General features: G+C 54.2%; 1 protein-coding gene across 4 annotated transcripts; it reads right to left on the bottom strand.

Moving 5' to 3' along the window:
- Window positions 1-1,110: 1,110 nt before the first annotated feature.
- E2F1 (E2F transcription factor 1) lies at window positions 1,111-10,418 on the bottom strand. 4 transcript variants are annotated; one of them, XM_036827273.1, is made up of 7 exons: window positions 10,014-10,416; window positions 5,159-5,249; window positions 4,558-4,777; window positions 3,715-3,867; window positions 2,881-2,995; window positions 2,558-2,786; window positions 1,111-1,767 (listed from the first exon to the last, which is right to left on the bottom strand). In XM_036827273.1, exons 1-7 carry the CDS (start codon window positions 10,272-10,274, stop codon window positions 1,649-1,651), a joined length of 1,188 nt encoding a protein of 395 aa, XP_036683168.1. In that variant the 5' UTR covers window positions 10,275-10,416; the 3' UTR covers window positions 1,111-1,648. The 4 variants fall into 4 exon arrangements, with proteins under 4 accessions (XP_036683168.1, XP_036683167.1, XP_036683170.1 ...); XM_036827272.1 differs by having other exon boundaries at window positions 1,111-2,426; window positions 10,014-10,414; XM_036827275.1 differs by lacking the exon at window positions 2,558-2,786 and having other exon boundaries at window positions 10,014-10,418.
- Between the last annotated feature and the right edge of the window lie 7,639 nt (window positions 10,419-18,057).

The raw sequence follows: 18,057 nt of genomic DNA, 5'->3' as shown, positions 1-18,057 counted from the left end.
CCGGGTAAGGGCTGAGCGAATGACGACCAGCGTGGAGTACTACACAGCCAGGAACAGAACGGGAGGGGCTGCGCGCGCCCACCGAGGGCAGGTCCCGCACCGTTACAGGGTCAACAGAGCAAAGGGCAGGAGCACAAGCGCGCCACCTGCTGGGCAAAACCCGCAAGTGGCTTCGCCTCTGCACGTCTGTATCTTCTGCAAAATGGGGGTAAGGGTAGACACATCGTACGATTGTTGTGGGGGCTGACTGACAGTGAAGGGCTTAAAATAGGGACTGGCTCAGGGAAAGCCCACCTAAGGGTTTGCTAAATAGGTCCGTGTGGACCATCTCCCAGTCACCCTCCCTTCCACTCTGAAGCTCTACTCGGGCTTCTCTTCCCCCTCGCTCTTCCGTTCTGGCCCCCTCTTCAATCCATCCTCCATACAGCAGCTAGAGGGAGCTTTTAAAATATAAAACAGGGCGTGTCACTCCTCTCTCAGACTCACCAGGGTCCTTGTCCCCTGAATAAAGCCCAAGACTGAACGTCTCTCCACCCTGGCCCTCACCTCAGGATTCCAGCCACACTGGTTTCTCTCAGGTCCTCAGGGCCCTGGGGGCCTTTGCCCATGTGGCCCTCTCCTGCTTGGTGTGTTCTTCCTCTTCCTCCTCAGTTAATTTCTTCTATCCTACAGCTTTAGGTCAAGCACCACCTTTTCCAGGAAGCCCTCCCTGATCCTCTCATTTGTTTGAGTCTCCTCCAGCAGGTCCTGAGAGCTCCATGAGGGGAGGGAACGTGTGTCCCCAGAACCTGACACGGAATCAGCCTGTTGTAATTATCTGTTGCATGTTTACAAATGTCCAGAAACATCTGGAAGGAGCATAGCAAACTGATCAGAGTGGCTCCTCTGGGGCTGGAAAAAGGAAGGGAGCTCATTTATTACTTTGTCGGACCAGTTTTTAAATTAGGGTAAAAAAGGTGATGAAGCCTACCTTTCTCGGGGCAATGAGGCTCAAATAAAATGAAGCCAGGCAGGGACAGGGAGAGGGAAGTAGAGAATGGGCATTTTCCCAGCAATCTTGACCTCTCCCACCCTCACATTTGCTCCCAGTACATAGTCCCCAAACCGGGCCCAGACATCATCAAAATATTTATTAAAACCAAAGCAGAGGGAACAGAGCTGTTAGGAAGGCAAATCAAAGTGCAGATTGGAGGGTGGGGCAGAGCAAGAAGTGGCGTGGAAGGGGCACTTCAAATGCCACAGGAGGGGCCCCTGTGGTCTGGGCTGGGGGGGAGGCCCTTCACCCCACCCCTCCCGCCCACCCTGTCAGTGAAGGTCCCCCACTCACCTCTCCCATCTCACATCCATCCTGGGGGCAGCTGGGGCCCTGCAGTGACCCCGTGGGGAGAGACCACCCCCTTGATCCACCCATGGCTGTCAGTCAGTCAGTCTGTCTCCCTCCCTCACTTTCCCAATAAATAAACCATTCAGGCCTCAGCTCCTTCAGAGTGGGGCAAAGAACAGCTCAGGGACCCCTGCCCTCGCTCAGGGGTAAGGGAGTTGCGGCATCAGCCCCGCATCCCTCCTACCCTTTGCTGATGCCCCAAGCTTGCCAAAAAGGCCTTGATAAATAAATAACGCTCCATTAAAGCTTCGATCAGAAAAACCTTTAAGACGACAGAAGTGCTCTCGCGGTCCTGCAAACGAGCAGGCCAAGGCCTCGCCACCCGGCCCGGTCAGCACGCAGGATTCTGGGGGCAGGTGGCCACCCTGGGCCTCGTGGGGCCCCTGGAGCAAGGAGACCAAAAGTGCAGTTAGAGCCCCCGCCATGCGCACACATGGGCTCATGCACACACACGTGGACACACTGGGGCGTGTTTTCAGTGCACACACAGATGTGTTCACCTTCATTCCCCGGTACATGCACACACACATGCTCACACACCACTCACCCCGTGTACACACGTGTCGGGTGTTGGGTGCATGCACATACACACCACAAACAGAATCCTTCCCTTCCTGGCTTGCTCAGCCTCCTGGCAGTAGCCAGACTCCAGAGCTAGAAGCTTCCGGAGGTAGGGGAGAGGGGTATAAATTAAACGTTTCCAATTGGACTAGGAGGACGGCCAGGGGCAGGGGGCTCCAGGGCTGCAGAGACAGGGTGGGCATCCCAGGAGGCCCTGGTCCCCCTAAGCCCCGTCAGAAATCCAGGGGAGTGAGGTCCCCAAAGTCACAGTCGAAGAGGTCTCTGATGCCCTCGCCCTCCTCAAGGCCGAAGTGGTAGTCGAGGGCCTCGTGCGGGGGGGACAGGCTGATGAACTCCTCGGGGAGGAGGCCGGCAAAGTCCTCCCGCACGTGCTCCAGGAGCGAGTCGGCCGCCACCAGTGGGGACAGGCGGTCCTCGTCCATGGGGGCCCGCAGGCTGCCCATCCGGGAAAGCAGAGGTTCTGGGGAGACGGGGGAGCATCACAGGCCGGGGACGCCCCGGCGGGGAGGACAGAGGGGCTGTCACGCCTGCCCACCCACCCACCCGGGAGAGAGGGCCCCACCCCGCCCTGCCCACCCACCCTTCACCCACCTTGCTCCAGGCTTAGCAGGGACTGACTGGGATCCGTGGCAGGGGATGAGGGGGGAGATGATGATGGTGGTGGTGGCACTGTGGTGGCAGGGTCAGCTGCCCTCTCCTCCTCCCCAGAAGCTGCACCCTGGGACGGGGTCTTCCCGGGGCTGATCCCGCCCGCACTCTCCTCAGGGCACAGGAAAACATCGATGGGGCCTTGTTTGCTCTTAAGGGAGATCTGAAAGGTCTGGGTGAAGGTAGCAGGCACAGTAAACTGAGGCTCAGCTAACTACCAGCCCAGCCCAGCCTGTCCTGGTCCAGTCTAGACTCCCAGGTCTCACCTCTGAGGAGTCCACGGCTTGAAGCTGGGTCTCGGGAGGGGCCTTGATCACCATAACCATCTGTTCTGCAGGGTCCGCAATGCTACGAAGGTCCTGGCAGGTCACGTAGGCCAGGGTTGGTGGAGTCAAGGACCACATGACCTTTGGCCTTTGGGGGCCACCCACCCAGACAGCTCATAAGGCAGAGCCCATACCTGCTGAGTCACTCCTGTCCTCTGCATCTCCCACTCCAGGGCCTGGCACAAAGCTGGTACTCAATCCTATCTCATGCCCTTGAGCCTCAGTTCCCACATCTGTACAATGAGACCACTCTCTACCCATCAGATCTCAAGGTAATAATGGCTGCCTGCAATAATTTCATATAAATTACATAAATACAGGCTTGGTACTGAGAATTTACTCTGACCCATGACCTTGGTGTCAATTAGTAGTTATCTCCAAAATGTATAAACGTAATTTGGGTATTCACTTAAAAAAAAAAGCTTATTTTAAAATAAAGTTTCTATTTTTGTAAATAAAAGACAAATAAAAACTTATATCTCTAACCTTGAAGCTACAACCAGGTACCGAATCATTGTATTAAATGAATGTTTGTTATCGGTATCCTAGCTTTTCTTGTTTTAATCTGTGCAACTTTGGAATAGGATTATTTTCCCCTTTTACAGATGAAGCTGAGACTCAGAGAGTAACTTGTCCAGTGTCACACAGTGACTAAATGCTGGGCCAGGACTGGTATCCAAAGCCAGAACCCTCTCCTGAATCCAGGGCCCAGGGTAGCCTCTCTATTCCCACTTGGATGGGGCCACGGTCACCCTCCAGGCAGTTCAAGGATATCGCTGGCTGTCAGCATCCTCGGAAAGCAGACGCAGCTGCGTGGTGCAGATGTGGATCAGGTGGTCCAGCTGCCGCTCGCTTTCCTGCAGTTGCTGGAGGTCCTGGGTCAATCCTTCAAGCCGCCCACCGATCCCCACTGCTGCATGGCTGCCTCTGCCGGGAGGCAAAGGGAGGGTTAGCAGCTCCCGGCCCCTCTTCCCAGGAGGCGTGACCCTCAGCAGAACAGTCTGCTGCTGCCTCTGTTCTGTAAGACCCAGGCGAGCCCTCGCTCCTCTTGGCCTGGCTCCTCAGCTGGGAAACAGCAGAGGGCTGAAGCTGGGCTCCAAGGCAGACTGGCTGGGTTCAACGTCGGGCCTGAATGTCTGTGAACACCCACGTGTCCCTCATAGGGGGCTGGATAAGTAAATGGGGACAGACATGCCATGGAATACTATGCAGTTGTGTAAAAGGACAAGAATGCATTAGATGCAGACATGGAAGCATTTCTAAGACATATTAAGTGAAAAGAAAAAAAATGATGTAGAATGGAATATCTACCGATAACTGAGAACACAAATGTGTCAGAGAGGGGAGTAGGATGACCAGGGAAAGAGGTGAAAAGGGAGAAATAAAATAAGAATTAACAAGAATAAAGAAATATGTAAAGTTGCATTGAGCTAGATAGGTAAGATTTGTGTTCTTCCCTGCATCTATCACCTCAGGGAAGCCAGCTTTCCTCTCTAAACCTCGGTTTGCCCAGCAGTAAGACGGCGACCCGGGCAGTCACAGTGGTATCGCTATCAGCTCCTCCGGGCTGGCCCGGCCCCGGGCCTCTGCCCACCCTCCTGTTTGGCTGGTACCTACAGCCACTGGATGTGGTTCTTGGACTTCTTGGCGATGAGCTGGATGCCCTCGAGGACGTTGGTGATGTCGTAGATGCGCCGCTTCTGCACCTTCAGCACCTCAGCTGCCCAGTTCAGGTCGACGACACCATCGGCCGAGCGGCTCAGCAACTCCAGGAAGCGCTTGGTAGTCAGATTCAGCGATGTTTCATAGCGTGACTTCTCCCCTGGGGATTTCACACCTGGGGGCCAGGCAGGGTAGGGTCCCTCAGCACCACCCCCACCCCCCAGACCCAGCCAGGCTGGCCTCCCTGGCAGTGCAGGGCAGGAGGACTGGGGGATGGGGCTGGGGGGCAGATGGCTCCTTCCCCTTGGTGAGGCCAAGCAGGGAGGCCCTGTGGCTGCCTGCCAACCACAGCATTCCTCTTCCGGCTGGGGAACTCCCCACCCCCCAGGGCTTGGGGAAGCCATGCCAGGCGGCCACTCCAGCTGCCCCTTGGGGCCCCCAGAGGCCTGGCTCAGGCCCAGGCCTAACAGACCAGAGCTTAGTGTGCAAGCATGTTTGTCTGTCCACAACCTGGGTCCAACCAGGAGGCCTGCCCTAGCCCAAGCTCAGGGGGTACCTTTTCCTGGGTGGCGGCCTCTGCCCCGAGCTGGCCCACTGCTCTCGGCCAGGTACTGATGGTCAGTTTCCAAGTCCAGCCTCCGCTTCACCTACGGCAAAAACAACGGGAGGATGCCCAGTAACCAGGAGAGTGGGGCCACAAGAGACCAGGCTGAGGGCCTGGTGCTCCCAGGCCGCCCCCTGCCTCAGTCTCTCTCCCAGGATGCCCAAGTGTGTGAGTGAGGGGGAGGCCCCAGGGGACACAATCCTACCCCATAGGACAGAACACTCAACTGGAAGGCAGAAGTTCAAGCCCCAGTTCCACCACTACCTTCTTGGGGGCATGTGGTAGTTGGCAAATTTTTTGATACTCCTCCTTTCAAAAGATGGAGCCTAATTCTCCTCCCCTTAAATATGGGCCAGATCTGGTAACTTGCTTCGAATGAACAGAATATGGTGGATGTGTGTCACTTCTGAGACTGGATCATACAGGCACTGGAGCTTCCTCCTTGCTCTCTTTATTGGATCATTCACTCTTGGTGGGAGCCAGCTGCCACGTCATGCAGGCACTCAAGTAGCCCTAAGGACAGGACCAAGTGGCAAGGAACTGAAGTCTCCCCCCAACAGCAACACAGGTAAGCTCAGAAGCAAATCCTCCAACCCTAGTCATGCCTTCCGACGACTGCAGCTGGGCCAACATTTTGGCAGCAACCTCAGAAGAGGCCCTGAGCCAGAAGCACCCAGCTAAGTCACCCCTGAATTCCTCACCCCCAGAAACTGTATGATAATAAATGTTTGTTGTTTTAAGCCATTAGGAAACAGGTCCTCTGAGTTAAGTCACTGCCTCTCTCTGGTTTCTGACTGTCTGTGAATATGGCAGCACAGTAATGGCCCCATTTTACAGATGAAACAACTGAAACCCAGAGAAGCTCACGGTCATACAGGCAGGAAGTGGCAGAGCCAGGGTTCCTGCCCAGATGCCCTCTGATTTAGTTACACCACTCGAGGATGGAGATTGCCCTGGAGGTCTCACAGGCATCTCCACTGCATCCTGACATACCCTCCCCTCCCCCACCCACAGGGTTTCCTGAGCTAGAACCTGGTTCAGCCCCACCTGCTGCCCTCATCACATCTAGCTGCCAAGAAATCCTGTCACCACAGCCACCAGCACCTCCCACCTGGACCAGCTGTCTTCCCATTGGTCTCCCTGCCTCCATCTGTCCCCCTCCACCTTAGTATCCTCATCTGCCACCAATTCTCTACAAGAACTTCTGCTGAGACATCTTTCTTCACAAACCTGTGTCTCCAAGCCTTAGCTCATGCTGGTCCCCTCCCTGGTTTGCCCTTGCCTCCCTCCCTCCTAATTCACACCAATGCTTCCCCCCCCCCGTGGGCAGGCATCTTACCCATAACCTAAGCCTTTCCGATCCCACAAGAGAAACTGAGCCTCTTCTCCCTCAGAACTGCCTCAAACCCAACCTTTCCCCACATGGTCCCTCACTACAAATTTCTGCAGATGCATTTGTCTCACCCAGAAGCCAGGGAGCCCCTCAGAGGCGGGCACTGGGTCTGAATAGTCTCTGTACACAGGGTCTGGGCATCAACAAACATTTGCTGAATGAACCACCCCACATGCTGACGGACCCCGACACTCCCTCTCACGCACACACTCGTGGATTCCCTCAGGGATCCGCGGATAGAAGAGCTAACACGCACTGAGTGCTTCCTGTGTACCAAGCACAGCTAGGTAACTGCTTTACCTGCGTGCGATCATCAAACCCTCCAACCATCTTGCAGCAGGTGCTCTGAGGACTTCCACTTCCTGAGGAGCCTGCACCTCGGAGAGGTCACGTAGTGAGAGGTAGAGTCAGGATCTAAACCTTAGTGGGCTGGGCAGAGGCTAGTCCAGAAGCCAGGCCCCCTAAAGCGAAACCAGAATGTACCCCCTCTCCAGCCTTGCCCCTAGGGCCTGAACCCTAGTATGCTCCAGCCAACCGCACCCCTTGCCTCCTTCCTGCTCCCCATAGGGGTGCCCACCCTGAAGGCAGATCAATGCCACACTCTAAAACAAGGGCTCAAGCAGATGGATGCCCATTTCTGCTGCTGCTCTCTAGAGATGCAGGCACAGGGACCCAAAAGGCGGGGGTGAAGACAAACAAAACATTGGTGAAAAAATCTGGATGACTCAAACACCTATCCACGGGAGGGGACACAAAAACTGGTTCATCCAGCCTCTGGAATACCACGCTGCTGTCAAGAAGGACTGAGGCAGGTTGATACAGAACCCTCCCAAAGACATATTGACAAGAAAAACATAACGCAGTGCATTTATGTGATCCCTTTTGAGGATAAAGGGCTCATGAAACCATTTCCTCTGGTTCAGTTGCTATTACTATAGAATCCATTTCAGGGGTGACCTCTGTATGGGAGGGAGGACCATGAGGACCATGTTGCCTTATCTCTAAAGTGTGGATGATGTGCTGCTGGAACACGGACATAAAGGAAAAACTTCAATTTCTAAAACTTTAGAAAAAGAAAGCTGTCATAACCACCTTAAAAAAAAAGCAGGCTCAGGAGGAGAAAAAAGGAAAAATGGATGGGGCTGCGATCTTGTCCCCCTCAACTTTCTAGCCTTTTAACTCTTTTTCTATAGTAAATGTGTATTATGTTAAGTTTGTTTTTTAACAGCCATGACAACAGGGTAGAGGTGGACAGGAGGGGCCAGGAGGAATGGCTGAATCGTGCAGAGACTTGTATGCAGGAGGTACTCAATGAATGCTCACTTGTTTCAAGGACTGCCCCAAACAAATGCTAGAGCAGAGGGTCAGTGGAGGCCACAGCTCAGATGGCCAGTGGCTACCCACAGGTACAATGTTAGTGGGTGTTGGATGGCAAAAGCTGGGCCTATGTTTCTGGACTTCAGCTCCAAGACCGCACCAGCCCTCACCCCTGCCCACGGCAGAAAACGCCTACTGTCCCTTAAGTACTGTGAGGGCAGAGGCTCCTTACTTGCCTGTGCCTAGAACCTCATAGGTGCTCACTAACAACTGTTGAATGAAAGGAATGCTCAGGCCCAATGAGGCTGCCCCTGACACCACTGGGGGTGGAGCAGAGGGCATACGTCCTCAGCCCAGTCCCTGGCTGTCCCTCTGAGCCTGAAGCTCAGTTCCCCAAGGGCAGGACCCACAGCCCTGGGCCTGCTAGGTACCTGTCAATCAGCTAAACTGGAGGCTACTTGTCCAGGCCCCAAGCTGGTACCCACAGGGACAGGTTGTTGGGGTACAGGAGATGAGCCAGGTGGCCCACCCCTGGTACAACTTCCATCCCTCTCACTCATTAGGAGGAAGGGACCCTGGGCTTCCTTCAACCTCTATTAGCATCTCCAGTATGCAAGGCATCCCAGCAGTTAACCACTCAGGAAATCTGGATTGGTCTCACCACTCACTAGCTGACTTACTAGGGAATGTTCTAATATCTCTACGCCTCAGCTTCCCTATCTGTAAAAGGGGAAGGTTGTTGAAAGGGTTAAATGAGTTAATTGGGTAAAGTGCTTGGCACAGGGCCTAATACACAATACAGTCTCAAAACAATGGTGCCTGCTATTGTTATTATTAGCATCTCGGTGATTCCGGAAGGAAGGCCACACTGGGCAAGGGGCCAAGGGGGTTGGGGGAACCTTGCCGGGACGCCTCAGGGACCAGCTGCCACCCAGGCCATCAGCAGTTGGGCGGCTTCCACCTCCTTGCCCTGGGCCCTGCCTCCTCCCACAACTTGTTCCAAGCCCTATGCGGAGACCCCATCCTGCCTGGCCAGCCCCTGCCTGCCCATCCATGCCTCACCTTCACCCACAGGTTGTGCCAGTCAAACTGGTCTCCACGCCCTGTCCTGGAGCCCACAGGACCAAGCTCCAGGGCTCCACTCCCTTCTCCCCCTGTAATTCAGCCACTTCTTTTGGGCCCCCTAGTCTGAACTGTCTTGAGCCTCTTGCTGCTCAGGGAGCACTTTATCAAGACATCTCCCTGGGGCATTTACTCTCTCCTGGCACCGGGGGCCTCCCTTCCAGCTCCCAGAGGCCCAACCCACCCAGTACTTCCACTGGGGCCCAGGGGTCTGCCTGCCTGATTAATGAGGTTCCATGGCAACCAGGGTCTGGGAGGGTGGAGGATGGCAGATGGAAGGACAGGCAGAGGGAGGGGATCAGCAGCTGGCCCAGCCACCCCGCCCCTGCAGAGAAGGCCTCCCAGCCAGGCGGCCTGTCCCCAGAGGCCCGGAGGGCCCGGCCTGCACCTGGCAGTCCAGCATCGAGGCAGGAAGGAGAGTCTCCTCCGTGGCTCTTCCACGGTCTGGTCCCAGGACGCCCCCCTTGACCTCCCCAAGCAGCCATGCCCACCACCCAGCCACACGTTCTGGTCTGAAGCCAGCAGGCCTCAGTTCAAATCTCACTTGCAGCCTTGTGACCAGGGGGCAAGTCACTTCCCCTCTCTGGACACAGTTCAGATGGGCACAGTGACAACACCGAGCTCACAGCATGGATGTGAGTTTTAGCTGCCTTGAAGTCTGCCAGAGACCTGGCATGCAGTCAGCGATAGCTGAATACACGTGGGGCCATTATTATCACTGAGTCTGACCCTCGAGCGTCTCTGGAGAGGAAGCTGAGGCCCAGAGCACAGAGCAGCAAACAAGGACTGGCCCGAGGTCACCCTGCACCCCGGGGCGGGGCCCGGAGGACCAACCCAGGCTCGGCACCGCCCAGCCCGGGCGCGTCAGCCCACCCTCCCCCGCCCCAGCTGCCGCCGGGCCAAACACCGCGCCCCGCCAGGGTCTGCGCGGGGGTCCAGGTAGCGCAGTCGGCCCAGTGTCCCTGGTGTCCGTACCGGCGGGCGGCCGAGCGCGGGGCGCGGCGCGCTGGGTGTGGGCCGGGGCGCCTGCGGCGTGGCGAAGAGCAGCAGGTCGGGGTCGCGGGGCCCGGCGGCGGGCGCGGCGGGGCCGGCGGGGGCCGGCGGGGCGCTGGCGTCCTGCGCCGTGGAGATGATGACGATCTGCGAGGAGTCGAGCAGCCGCAGCGCGCCGGCCCCGAGGAGGGCCTCCAGCGCCGGCGCGCAAGGGCCGCCCGTGGGGGCCCCGGCCACGGCCATGGCGCTCACGGCCCGCGCGGCCCGGGTGGCAGTCGGCGGCGGCGGCGCGGGCCCATGGCGGCAGGCCGAGGCGAGGACTCGATCCCGCTCCGGATCCCGCTCCGCCCCCGGCAGCCGCTGCCTGCAAAGTCCCGGCCACTTTTACGCGCCAAATCCTTTTTGCCGCGAAAGAGCCACGAGCCGCCGAGCGCTGCCACCATTGGCTGTCCGGACTGTGACGGAGACGACGGCGACGGCGCCTATTGGCTGCAGCGCGCCGGACCTGCGGCAGGGGGCGGGACGGGGCGGCGGCGCGAGGCGGTCCGGCCAATCGCAGGACGGGGCGCGCGCAGGCTTTGTCGGGGCGGTGCCAGGCGCGTTCGCACTCCCCCCACCCCCAGAGGGGATGACCCCTGTCCGAGGAGGGGGGCACCCAACCGCTCCCCGACGTACCCCATCCTGCTGATGCCTCTAAGTGGAGATAGAATGTCCGCTCTGCATATCTCACCGTCAGCTGACCCCACGTGACCCCCAGAACCCCCACCTGTGGCCCCAACACACTCAGGTCAGATCTCTAGAAACTGCCCCTCCTCTTTTCTGGGTTCTCACCTCCAAAACCCCAGCCACATCTCCCTTCCTCAACTTGCCCCACCAATGCCATTCACTTTCAAATTCTGCACCTACCCTATCCCTCTCACCCAGAGTCCAAGCAGAAGATGGGGAGGGATGTCTGACCCAATGCAGCTTGGGGCTTTTCTACAAGCCCTCCTGTAGCTGGAATCTCTTCAACATCCTATGCACAGCTTCTGCTTAAACTGATTCATTCACTCATTCATTCAACAAACGTTTTGAGAGCCTGCTCTGTGCCCCATTCTTGACTCCTGGCCCTAAGGAACTCACAGTTTAGTGAAAGGGGGAAGAGGGAAATAGGTAACAAATGTTTACAATATGATGTGGAATTTCCACTATTAAAGTAATTCCAGGGGGCTTCCCTGTGGCGCAGTGTTAAGAATCCGCCTGCCAATGCAGGGCACACGGGTTCGAGCCCTGGTCCGGGAAGATCCCACATGCCGCGGAGCAGCTAAGCCCGTGGGGCCACAACGATTGAGCCTGTGCTCTAGAGCCCACGAGCCACAACTACTGAGCCCTCCAGCCACAACTACTGAGCCTGTGCGCCTAGAGCCCATGCTCCACAACAGGAGAAGCCACCGCCATGAGAAGCCCACGCACCTCAATGAAGAGTAGCCCCCACTCGGGCAACTAGAGAAAGCATGCGCGCAGCAATGAAGACCCAACGCAGCCAAAACTAAAAATAAAAAATAAATAAATTAAAAAATAATAGCAATAATAAATAAAGTAATTCCATGTTAGATCTAACAAAGGGAGAAGGTGAGTGTGCTGAGCATGAAAATGCATTTAATCCGGAGGCCCTGGGACCTCTCCATCAGCCGTTTCTCATTGCTCAGTTCAGCTGATTTGACCAATATTGTCCTCTCCTCTGTGCCAGGCTTTGTGCCAGCACTGAGGGCAGAGATGTGAAAGGTTTGATGATTTCTATGAACTTGCCTGCCATCTGGTGGGGATGACCCATCAAAAGAAAAAAAAAAGTAGCTAAGACGCAATCAAGAATGAGATCCCTAGGCCCGGCATAAACATCACTTCTTCCAGGGAGCCCTCTGCTGTTGGAGCTAGCTCACTTCCTCCATTGCCCAGCCTGGCCTCTGTCCTAGCACCGAGTGCACAATGGATTTCTCTATCTGCCTCCCCTATCAGACTGGGAGCTCCATTAGGGCCTCTTCCCAGCACTGGCCTGGTCCAGAGCAGGTGCTGAGAAGGGTTATTAAAGAAACAGGCTGATGCCAGAGGCTACCTGGAATGCAAAGAGAAGGCCCTGGTTCTCCAAGAGTAGTCCTTAGACCCCCGGTTTCAGAATCACCTGGGTGCTTGTTAACTATGGGCCCACCCCAGCCCTGCCAACTTAGAATCTAAGTGCCTAGGAATCCTCATTTTCACATGCAACCCCCCACCCTCATTCCAGGTAATTTTTATGCACGTTCGTATTTGAGAACAAATTGGTACTCCTGTATAACCAAAATGTGTGGGGCAGCCTCAAATTACAGCCCCTTGTGGACACTTCTTAGCCTCAGTTTCCTCATCTGTAAAAATGGGCTTATTGGGCTTCTCTGGTGGCGCAGCGGTTAAGAATCTGCCTGCCAATGCAGGGGACATGGGTTCGAGCCCTGGTCTGGGAAGATCCCACATGCCGCGGAGCAACTAGGCCCGTGAGCCCCAGCTACTGAGCCTGCGCGTCTGGAGCCTGTGCTCCGCAACAAGAGAGGCCGCGATAGTGAGAGGCCCGCGCACCACGATGAAGACTGGCCCCCGCTTGCCGCAACTAGAGAAAGCCCTTGCACAGAAACGAAGACCCAACACAGACAAAAATATAATTAAGTAAATAAATAAATAATGATAATAAAAATAAAGGAATTCCTTTAAAAAAAAAAAAAAGAAAAGGTATTTAAAAAAAAAAAAAGAATGGTAGGTCTCATTCTAAATAGCCAAGCCAGATCCTGACAAAAGGGTGAGAGAAGCCAGCAACATTCCCACTCCAAAGGTAATTTCCTTCCTTCACACATTCCCAAAGGGTCTCAACAACAGTAACATTCACTCTGTAAAGCCCTCTCATGCCCAATAGTCATTCAACAAACATTTCTCGGGCACCTGTTATGTACCAAGCACTGTACTGGTTGCTGGAGAAGGAAGACAGATACTACTGCCCCATTTTATGATGAGGAAACTTGAGACCTAAAGGGCATGAGCTTACCTAGCGGATGAGAAAGCTATTATTCAGGCTCGGTGAGGCCAAAGCCAGGGGTTCTTCAAAGCCCTGCCCTGCCCAAAGTATTCAAGTACACAACCTCCCAGGTAGAAGCAGGTGCCCTCCTTCCCACAATCCTTCCTGTCCTGCTGCAGCAGAAAGGAGTGAAGAGCAGAATTCCCAATGTGAAATCCAGGAAGAGATACAGGCCTTCTGTATCTATTAATACCCACTTGAAAACAGCAAAGGCCTGATAGATAGAGCCTCTTGGCCCCAAGCCCGACAGATCCTGATAAGGCTGTTCTCAACAGTTCTCAGGCTGGTAGGCTTCCAAAAAATCCACAGTTACTGGGCAGCCACTTCCACTGATGATCTCCTTTCAACCTGATACTCTCATAAGTGAAGCTTGTTTATCCACATGGTGCAGGATGGAGGCTCAGAGAGGGGCACTTGCAACTCAAGGTCACACAGTAGAATAACAGTCTCCCACTGTAAAACCCAGGGCCTGCCCTTCATACCCACCACCCTCTGTAAATACCCCAGAACCAGGCTCAGGGCTGTCAAGATTATAATGTGTGGTTTCCAAAACATATTATGGTGGATAGTGGCTTAATTAATAGGTGCTCACCTCCATCACCACCATCACCAACTCCTTACTCCAGAGGAGTCCAAAGGAGTGGAAGCTCCTGGGCCCACAATCCTCCACCTGAAGACATCTTTCCAAGAGGCAGGATGGTAGAGTGATAGCATGGGCTTCTAAATCAGGTGGATGTAAACCGGAATCCGAGTCTGTGTGACCTTGGGCAAGTCAATTCACTTCCTCTGAGCCTCACTCATTCAATCCACAGATATTTACTGAGCACTTACTATGTGTCAGATATTGTGCCAGGTGCTAGGGAGACAGTTGGAAGCAAAACACTCATCTCTGACACCTGGAGCTCACAGTCCAGTGGGAAAGTCAGAATTATTTCTATGTATCTGCACAATATGCTCATTAAGAAGTTTGACAAACGACACAAATAATTCAAAGCTATTTATTCCACATACACCACCTCCCCTAAACGTACATTCATAGCTTAAAAAAAAAAATCTCCAAACATGAACATCCCATTATAAGGAGAAATGATTCTGTCGTGACTTAATTTTATTAAGGGGCACAGAAGCATCCATTGTTGAGTTCTGGCAGAAGGAGGTGGGGAGTTTTATGTCTGCAACGTTACATTCATCTTGAATGATCCCTTGTCACTACACTGAATTGTTTGACTGACGGTTTACCGTCCCTGGAGTAAACCGTCACTGTGCCAGTTCTGGCTGTGTCTGTCACTGTGCCAGTTCTGGCTGTGTCTGAGCACAGGCCTCTTACCCATTCGGGAGGCCGTCTAACATGGGAGCAAGCCTTGGGAGTCAGGCAGACCCCAACCATGTGGCTTGGCCAGATGGGTAAGTGATTTACCCCACTGAAGACCTTTGCTTGCCTCATCCATGGAACAAGGGGCAAAGGCTCCTTGACAGAATGAGAAACAAGACAAGCAGAGTTTGCAAACTGGCCCACAGGTATGATTTAATTTACCCAGATTACTTTTTTCCTGAATTATGAATTAGTTTTAAAAAAATTTTAATTGGGAAATGCTATATAAAAATTCAAATATCTGGCCTTAACAAAAACCCAGTAATATCTGGCAATACCACGCAGGCCATCAGGGTGCTGAGCAGTTGCTGTCCCCCATTTAGCCAGAGCCTTGACCCTCCAGGCCACAAGTGTCCCTGCCTGGCTTGCCTCACTCGGTGACCTTACTTGCCCTGCCATTCTGGGTACCTGGGTTTGCAATCCCTGATGCCTGTGCCTGGAACAGAGTAAGCAGCCAATAAATGTTAACTACTATTAGTGACATCATTACAGCAGCAGCACAGCTCCTCTGCTTTGTGGGTAGCTAAAGAGAAGATATGGACGTGGCAGAGTAGGGAAAGTGGGTGTTCACAGGGCTTAGTGCCAGCCAGCAGCTGCCTGGCTGTGTGGCCTTGGCCAAGTCCTCGGCCATTAGCTGGTCCATATGTTCAGTGGGGGTGGGCCAGAAGGTCCAAGGTCAATGGAAGTGGATAGGCCTCTGGTTGATAGGCGAGCCTCCTTTCCCTCGAGCCCCCATTATTCCATGAGCTCACGCTCTGGGGACCCCTCTCCTCTCCAAGGCTCGCCCAGTGCCTCTTCCCTTCTCTCCATCACTCCAGCCTCTGCGGAGAGATTATGCTTTTCCAAGGAGAGGGGAGAAAACCAGACACAGTGGCTATGCCTGCCCTGACCGGCGTGGAAGTGAGGGGGTGGGGAGCCCTTAGAGCACAGGGGCTCTGTTTTTTCATCTGTAAAATGGGGATGGTAATAATAATGATAACAGTGTTTACCTGATAGGGTTGTTGGGACATTAACTGAGTTATTACAGTGCTTAGGGCAGTAGCTGGCACATAGAGAGCCCTCAATAAATGTCAGCTGTTACTAAGAATGAAAGATGAATCACTGGAGCAGCTTGCCTACATCTCCTCCCGATTTTTCCAAAAGAGAAAAGAAAAAAATTCTTGTTAGGCTGCAGAACAGGAGAGTTTTCAAGCAGCAATCCCTGCACTGCCTCCCAAACTCTATTAGGTTCAAAGGCAAGAAGAAAAGTACATTTGGAGGGCAATGAAGTGGGTAGATGAGACAATCCCATATTCCACTGATCCTCAGACTTTTTTTTTTAATTAGTTAATTTTTAAATTTTTTTGGCTGCACCATGCAGCATTCAGGAATCTTAGTTCCCCGACCAGGGATCGAACCCGTGCCCCCTGCAATGGAAGCACAGAGTCTTAACCACTGGACCGCCAGGGAAGTCCCCTCTCCGACTTTTTTTTTCATATTTAACATCTCTGAAATTGAAGGGCATCACACAATCAGTGGCATGTCCATTTTTAGTCGGCAGCTCTTTTCTTTCTTAGGGGCTCAAGATAACGCTGTGCCTCATCTTGGATGGCGTCTTAGAAGTCAGGAGATAAGGTGAATGAAGAGCGCAGGGCCGGGCCTGCCCCGTCAGAGGCCCTCATTGTTCTCATCACCTCCAGCCTCACCAGCACATTTGAGGCTGGCCATGGTGGAGTGAGCGGCTTTTCTTTCTTTTTCTCGTTTTCTCTCTGACACCTGCTGACCTGCATTTAGCCTCCGGGGTGACAGGCACATGGCAAATGCGGTCAGGGAGGGGAGTAGGGAGAGCTCAGGATGAGAAGAGAAAGGCTTTTTATCATATATTAAGATATTCAGAGAGCAGGAGCCAGAGATATTCTCTCTCCCTTTTTTTTTTTTTTTTTTTTAATAACAACAAAAAAAATCCCTGCTGGAAGCCAGAGTTATGTATGTGCCAAACAGGCCAGGAAACCCAGCAGGCCTCCTGGAGCTGGCAATGAACCGAAACAGGGGCATTGTGTCCAGGCCACTGGCTGGCTGAGGGGCATTGTTAGGGCCTGGGCCTGTCTGGGAAGAGGGGGGCAGAGGGGGCAGGGGGACTGTGTTCCCATGACTCCCTGGGGAGTAACAACAATCGGGACCAGCTGGGAAGCTCGCATGCCAGGGGCCCGGTGGGCGGGTGGCCGGCCCCAGAGGGGCAGTGGAGGGCCGCAGGGGGCTGCGGAGGCGAGGGGGGCAAGGTCAGGGCCTGTTTCTCAGCTGGGTGGGGGTCATTTGCTATACCCCTCTCTCTCATCCCCCCACCCAAAAGCCCTGGGCCACTGAGGTGCTCTCCAAATGACACCCCAGATGTGCCCACTTCTCTCCACCCCGCGGCCCCCCCCAAACCTGGTCCAGGCTGCCATGCTCTCTCACCAGGACCACTGCCTGGCTTCCTCACTGGATCCTTGCTGGCAGCCTGGCCCCCTACATTCTGTTCTCCACACACAGCTCAAAGGATCTTTCCAAAACGTAAATCATATCACATCACTCTCCTGCTTAAACCTGCCAAAGGCTGCCTGTCACACTTAGAAGAAAACCCAAAGCCCTCACTCTGACCCACGAAGCCTGCCTGATGGGCCCAACCAGCCTCCGGGACTCCATCTCCAACACTCCAGTGAGCCCCCGCCCGGCACTCTGTCCCAGCCATGCAGACCTCCTGCCAGGCCCTGGGATGCTGTCAGCTGTTCCCCTCTCAGGGCCTGTGCACTTGGCAGATCCTCTGCAGGGTACACCTTTCCTCTACATCTTTGCATGGCTCTCTCCTCATCATTTGGGTCTCAGAGCAAACAGCACCTCCTCAGAGAGGCCTTCCCTGGAAAACAGACCCTGCCGTTCTCCTCCCAAGTCACTCTATTACAGTGCCTGTACTACTGACTTCCTGGCATCTACCACTCTGAAATGACCACATCTGTATATTCATTTGTCAGTCTTCCCTCCCTGGACGGTAAGCCCCACGTGAGCAGGAACTGGCTTCTTTCATTGCTAAATCCTAGCCTCCCTGGACTTCCCTGGTGGCGCAGTGGTTAAGAATCCGCCTGCCAATACAGGGGACACGGGCTTGATCCCTGGTCCAGGAAAATCCCACATGCTGCGGAGTAACTAAGCCTGTGCGCCGCAACTACTGAGCCCGCATGCTGCAACAACTGAAGTTCGTGCGCCTAGAGCCCGTGCTCCGCAACAAGAGAAGCCACCGTAATGAGAAGCTCGTGCACCATAACAAAGAGTAGCCCCTGCTCGCCACAACTAGAGAAAGCCCATGTGCAGCCAAAAATCAATCAATCCGTCCTAGCCTCCAATATCACCAGGTACCTAGTACCTAGCAAGAACTCACCCAATATTAGCTATTATTTTTACTATTCCTGTGCTCAGGGCTTGGTAAACAATGTCAGCTGCCACAGGGGCAGGCTGGGAGGGTCACTCTCAAGCAGGAGTTCTGAATCTGTGATCCATGAACCCAAGTTCCATGAACTTGGACAGGAAAAAAAATTACACCTATATTTTCACTAGTCTCTAACTGA

This window comes from Balaenoptera musculus, chromosome 15, assembly GCF_009873245.2.
Source record: "Balaenoptera musculus isolate JJ_BM4_2016_0621 chromosome 15, mBalMus1.pri.v3, whole genome shotgun sequence".
NCBI lineage: Eukaryota > Metazoa > Chordata > Mammalia > Artiodactyla > Balaenopteridae > Balaenoptera > Balaenoptera musculus.
This window is presented reverse-complemented; position numbering and strand designations above follow the sequence as displayed.

Coding starts and splice junctions, on each gene's coding strand:
- E2F1 (XM_036827272.1), bottom strand. CDS start 10,274: ATGGCCGTGGCCGGGGCCCCCACGGGCGGCCCTTGCGCGCCGGCGCTG. Junction 5,250..10,013: donor CCGCGCTCGGCCGCCCGCCG/GTACGGACACCA, acceptor TTTTTGCCGTAG/GTGAAGCGGAGGCTGGACTT. Junction 3,868..4,557: donor AAGAACCACATCCAGTGGCT/GTAGGTACCAGC, acceptor GCCTCCCGGCAG/AGGCAGCCATGCAGCAGTGG.